Below are 6,137 nucleotides of genomic sequence, written 5' to 3'. Positions count from 1 at the left end.
TTCATGTCAGCAAAGGTTTAATTACACATGGACACACAGGAATTCAAAAGCCACACACACCTTTGCCAGCACTTTGAGGGCAGTGTCATGAACGGTCAGTGTTGGAAAATGTGTCTCCTGTGGTCAGCTCTGCAGCTCAGCACAGGAAGCTGAACTTTCCTCCATTTTATCACAACCAGCAGCTTCATCACTGGGCTGCCAAAATGGAGGCCTGATGGAGTCCACTGTTGATTAAAGTGGCACTCCACACAAACTGAACCCAGGCACAAAAACAAAAGGGAAAAGAACAAAACATGAGAGCAGCTAATTAAGGTGAGTGAGCTGCTTCTTCTAGTGGCAGTGAAAACTGCAGGAGATGAAGTGATGGAGGAGAAAGTACAACATAGGAGTGGAATAACCTGAATATTAAATTTGAACTATTAAGTTAAAAGACTAGTTTGACACTTTGGGAAATATGCTAATTCACTTTCTGGCAGAGACTGATGAGAAGATTGACAACATTCTCATGCCTGTACAGTAAATATTAAGCTAGAGCTAGCAGCTCATTAGCTTAGCACTAAGACTGGATGCAGGGGGGGGGAATGGGTAGCTGTGCTGTCCAAATGAAATAAAATCCACCTACCAGCACCTCTAAGGCTCACAAATTAACATCTTATATCTTGTTTATTCAATTTGTACAAAGCCAGGCTAGGGTTTCCCTTGTCTCCAGTCTACCAGCTAAGCTAAGCTAACCGGCTGTTGGCTATAACTTAAGAGATTAGAGAGTGGTATCAATCTTGACATCTAATTATTAGCAAGAAAGCAAAGCAAACGTTTCCTTTGACTTGGCGAAGTGTCATGTTAGCTTGTCTTGACTAAAATTCAAAATTAATCAAGACTGTGTTTCTGCTAATTTATGACTGAAGTGGAAAAACAAACAAAGAGGGTGATGAAAGGGAAAAGGTACACGAATGTCATCAAAAGATTCAGAAAAGAGAAAGGCTTAAAGATATGAAAGAGGTTTGGTTTTCAAGCCAGAGACACACAGAACACCAAAAGTACAGTTACATCTGTTTATTGATTAACTATAAAATATTGAGTTACTAAAACAATTTAAAAGAAACACTGATAAATGTGGTTGCTGTCTGTAAAAAAAAAAAAAAAAGAGGAAAAAAACAGTCCTTACACATAGTATAGGGTGACAGAATATATCTGGTTTCAGATTTATCTCTAAAATGTATTCTTTTTGCATTTTTACAAGATAAGACATGTGTACAAAGTATATTCTTTTTTTCCCTCGACACTGAAGGAGCATTTACAAAACTTAGATGATTTTTCTGTTCACTTTCAAAATAATCTTTTTTTCTTTTTAAATCTGTAACAGGACGATACTGAAGGAACAGCAGACGAAGAACCAGCCTCCAGTCCACCTCACTCTCTCTCTCTCCCATTCTCTCTTTTGCGCTCTCTCTTTCTCTCTCTCTCTCTAGCAGCTAGCTCCCAGTGCCTGTCAGCAGTATTGCTTGAGAGGCGTGGACGATTGTTCAGAGAGGGGAAGCAAGGGATGAAAAAGAAAAACATGACGGAAACATGCTAAAGAGTTCTAAAAACAAATCACAGCAAAAACATGAGACAAGGCAAAGTAAAACATTAACGGTGATCAAAGAACACATACAAAGTCAGGCTCTTAAAACATATGACACCAAAAGAAAATGAAGGCGATGTGGGCAATAAGTGTGTGTGTGTGTGTGTGTGTGTGTGTGCTGGACCCTGTTTGAAGACCTAAGGCTGGGCTTTGGATGGAGATAGGGGGGCAAATAGAGATTGGAAGGCAATAACACACACCTTAAAGGGTTACAAAGGTGTGTAAGTGTTTGTGTGTGTGTGTATGTGTTAATACCAGGGGATAAGAGTATGATGTCTTATCAGTCTCCCTCCCTCACACACACACACACACACACACACACACACACAGCAAAAAGTGCTTTAGCAGCTCCAGGGGTAAACAAACATTCATAACGGGCACTTTCACTTGTTCACTCTGCAAACACCGCTGCGACCTGTGTACCCATTACACTCCCACGGCTGAGATACCAGTCGGAGATCCATTTTGGCAAACTGTCACTCAAAACTTTTACACTTTTGTCAGCAGAAAATGGGAGTTTTGGGCAGATATGTTCGATCAGGTTTCAGCCCTGAGGGGAGCACACATAAGAGCAGCAGCATGGGGAGCAGGTGGGGCTTTAGCAGATAAGATTTTCTGGCATCAACTGATTGAGTAATCTCAGAAAACAGCATATAGAGTCACTCCGTACCTGGCTTTACACCACTTTCAATACTAATAGACTAGCAGCACATTATCAAACTCTTTCCTTTACTGGGTGGCTGTCATGTCTGGATTTTATATGAACGTGTACTGAAATGCTACTATACTGGCAGACGTCTTCATGTCATTTATGGGGAAAATCTCATATGAACAACATTAACATCTTGGGCCGTCATCCAGACGTCACGCAGCCATCTCAGAGAGAGTTAAAAATATGACATATCCCATAATAAAATCAGACACATCCAGACATAACCAAAAGATCTCAAAGAGTAGAAAACATTAAACCTATTGAATATCAACAAGACAATCTTCAATCTCTGCAGCAAAGCAGAAAGAGGGCAACATGGTAAGAAACATACAAGAAAATCAACATGATAATCACAGATATATACTATATATACAGTATACTATACTGTATATAGATACAAACTCTATACACAATAGTGTAGCTAAGTGAGTTAAGCGCTCAGGAACGGAGGGTTGTTTAAACTATAAATCACAAAGAAGAAAGGTGTTTCCCCAAAGTCAGCAGACTGTGGAATATACCAATGTGATTACTCCTCGGGCACCAAAAGGAGCTGAGGACGGTGGTTGGAGTAGGGGTGGCGGGACCTAAGCGAGATTTGGCAAATCATCATCATAAGGCCTGAGAGAGTAAGACCGCCCAAACGCTCACAACCCTGAGCACGACATTCAACAGTCTCACCCTAACAACGGTGAAAAACTAGGCACGTAGAAAAAAAATTATAAGCAGCTAAGAGAGCCGAAAAGAATAAAAAGGGACGTGGCGGCGTGTGTTTGTTTGTGGTGAAGGGGCATCATGCAGAGGAGAGGCCGCGAGAGTGGTGGGAGGGGCATTAGCAAATACTCTAAGGAAAACATACAAGACTCCCAAGTCAGTCTCTCCTCTGCAGCGGAGCTCATTCAAAGTGCACTCATGTCAAAGAAGATTGCTCGGAAAGGGTGAAATGTGATCAAACTGGGGTAAGATAGACACCCATAAAACACCAGAAGCAAAAGAAAAATAAAATACATCGAACACAGGACATTCAGAGGTTGGAAACCCTGCAGCCAAAATGAACGAAGCCAAACTGTGGAAGATGACTGTCAAAACTGATTTATGTTTGTAATCTAATCAGTGCTGGCAGCTTCATGCTGACTATCAGTGCCTTGACCTTGATGCATCTTGGACTGATTGCCATGTTTACAACCCTAAAAACGCCTTAAGAAAAAAAGAAAAAGAAAAAATCCACCCTCTGGGACTCCTACACCATTAATACATTTGCTCACCTTGTTCAGCGCATTCATGGGGTTACTAGAAGTGTTGTAGCTTACTTTTCATAGTTACCCATTTTACTTACCAAAAGAAAAACAAACCTACGTTTCCCAGAATGCTTTTGAACATCCCCGACCCAAAATCTCATAGCTGTGCTGGGTCTCTATTGAGGTTTCATAAGGTGGAGAAACTGGAGTCTGCCTCCTCTAGTATCTGTTTCTCCCCCTGTTGTTGTCTGACCTCAGTGCAAACAACAAAATACATCAACAGCAGCTTGTTTTTGTTTCATAGTGTTTTCAGGGTGGATTTTTCCTTCAAGACAAGGAACACAAAGATGAAAATGGGAAGTGCGTTTATTAGTACACAATCCTTCCTCTCTCTTTAAACCTGAGTCTCTGAGGGAGTCAGAAGTATTAGTAGCACACAGACGGTTTGCCTGCCCGAGTTAGGATTGTCAAGGGGAATTGAAGGGGTTAAATTAAACAAGGATAAAACTTTAAGTGTTTTTTTTTTGTTAAGTGCTTCTGTTGGACAGCAATGGAAGGAGTCTCTACCTCTCTCTTTCTGTGCGTCTCTTTCTCTCTTTTGCATCTGTCGCTCCTGCTGTTCTGTAGATACATTTATATGACTGTAACATGTAACATCACCACAGCAACATCATAATCACAACGTCACATCACCGGCGTGTGTCTGTCTGTCCGACGGACAGAGGCGGGCCTCTCTCCCATATCATCATTCACAGTTCATTAAAGCTTTTCGACTGTTTACCTCATTAGAAAAAAGTACTCTGACATAAATCTATTACAGAAAATAAAACACTCATATTTCCTCTATATAACTGTGTGTATTACATGGAGGTGGGTATTTACATGTGTCTGTGCACGTGTGAGCGTGTTTATTTACATGTAAAAGGAGACTGAGGTGCTCGTGTGTGTTCTGAAGCTTTCCCATGAACACAATAAGCACAACATAACGTGGAAATAGAGTCTGTGTGTGCAAAGGATTCAGGAGACTTGTTCCTTATAATACTGTCTAGTGTCTCCTGTCTCTGTAGTAGTGGCTGTTCATGACAGTCTGTTTAAAGTGTATCATGGTATTGGAGCGGTTGAGTTCAATGAGTCACGGCTGTTAAAGATCCATCATGAATGAAGATCAGTGATTAGACTGTGAAAGACCACGGGTTGGGTTTGACTCCTCAGTGAGGTGCAAAGAAGGAAAGCCGGGTCAAGATTTGGTTTCAGCAACTCGTAGTGAGTTTCTGTGTATGTTCAGCAGAGGACTGGGACTCCGTCTGTGTTGAAGATCATGCCCGTGGTGGGTTCATAGGTGCCGGCCAGGTAATAGAGGTCTTCGCTGTCAGCATAGCGGCGCGTGTGGGTCATCTGCTCATACTCCTCCACGCTTACCACCAGGCACTTGTGGCTGACTGTCTGTACGTCGTTCTCGTCGCTGTGAGACGACTGGTAGAGGGCGCGCTGTGACAGAGACAGAGGTTTTTATTCTACATTTTTTTTTTTTTTATCCCCCCCCCCCCCTTTCCCAAAATGAGTTAAAATCAATTTAAACATTAGTAGAGCCATTAAGAGGACTATTGCGCTTAACTGGTGGCTTAACACACTGCTTCTACCTTTTCAGCTAACGTCAGCTACCTAGCTGAAGCTAACTTTACTCAAAAAACTACCAGCCATTTCATCATTTATACACACTAAATTCTCTAACATTACTATATAAACGCTTTACCAGTAGCTAAAGCTTTTCAGCCAGCACACCAACAAAGTGAGCTAGGTCTTCATAACATCTTTATGCATGTTTTCTCCATTAAGGACCACAACAGAAAAAGTCTTGAACTATATTGTGTCATTCTTGCCATTTTGTAGATGTGTATAATTTAACGTTTTCTCATAATGTCAAACAAACTAAAGACCTCTAAGTACCGTTAGTTCGCTAACTTTGCCATTGTTAGCTTTCTGGCTAAAATGCTTTAGCTACAGTTACAGGAGTTTATAGAGTGGTGTTACATCAGTATGGAGTGCAAGATATGGATGAATAACATTACTTGTTTAGGCCGGTAAGCTAGCTTCAGCTAGGTAGCTAGCTGAAAAGTCTAGTGCTCAATATGTTTAGCTATAAATTGATCTAGTGAAAGATAAATGAAAAGTTAAATAAAGTTTTGATTTATTTCATCAACTGATTAAATGAAAACAAAATGCTTTTTTAAACCAGTTTATTGGCAGTTAAAGTAAAAGTATAAAGCTTTATATTTTCTTTTACACTCAGTTGAATTTTTTTTTTTACTACTATGATTATTTAATTATGTTTTCAGTTATATTTTTAACATTTAGTCAGTTTTGGGGCTCCATATTGTCCAAGCTCTACTTTATAGTCATAATAAAATCACTGGGAATTTTGAAGCTCAGATATCAGAGCTGAAAAACACAGGTGAAATAATAAATTTTTTCTCACCTCCATGAAGTCTTTTCTCTGGATAGAAGAATGCAGAGCTGCTGGTAAAGACTGACCACACATCTGATCCCAGTTCTGGAGAGGAAAGAA

General features: G+C 40.4%; 1 protein-coding gene across 1 annotated transcript in view; it reads right to left on the bottom strand.

Moving 5' to 3' along the window:
• Window positions 1-6,137, bottom strand: part of tnrc18 (trinucleotide repeat containing 18) — a 49,068-nt gene continuing 42,931 nt past the window's right edge. Inside the window, 2 exon segments of the mRNA XM_046073700.1 lie at window positions 1-5,059; window positions 6,048-6,122. Of these exon segments, the coding sequence (XP_045929656.1) occupies window positions 4,853-5,059; window positions 6,048-6,122 (282 nt within the window). The 3' untranslated portion in view covers window positions 1-4,852.

This window comes from Micropterus dolomieu, linkage group LG02 (assembly GCF_021292245.1).
Source record: "Micropterus dolomieu isolate WLL.071019.BEF.003 ecotype Adirondacks linkage group LG02, ASM2129224v1, whole genome shotgun sequence".
Classification (NCBI taxonomy): Eukaryota; Metazoa; Chordata; class Actinopteri; order Centrarchiformes; family Centrarchidae; genus Micropterus; species Micropterus dolomieu.
Note: the sequence above shows the minus strand (reverse complement) of the source record. Positions and strands in the feature narration are given on the sequence as shown.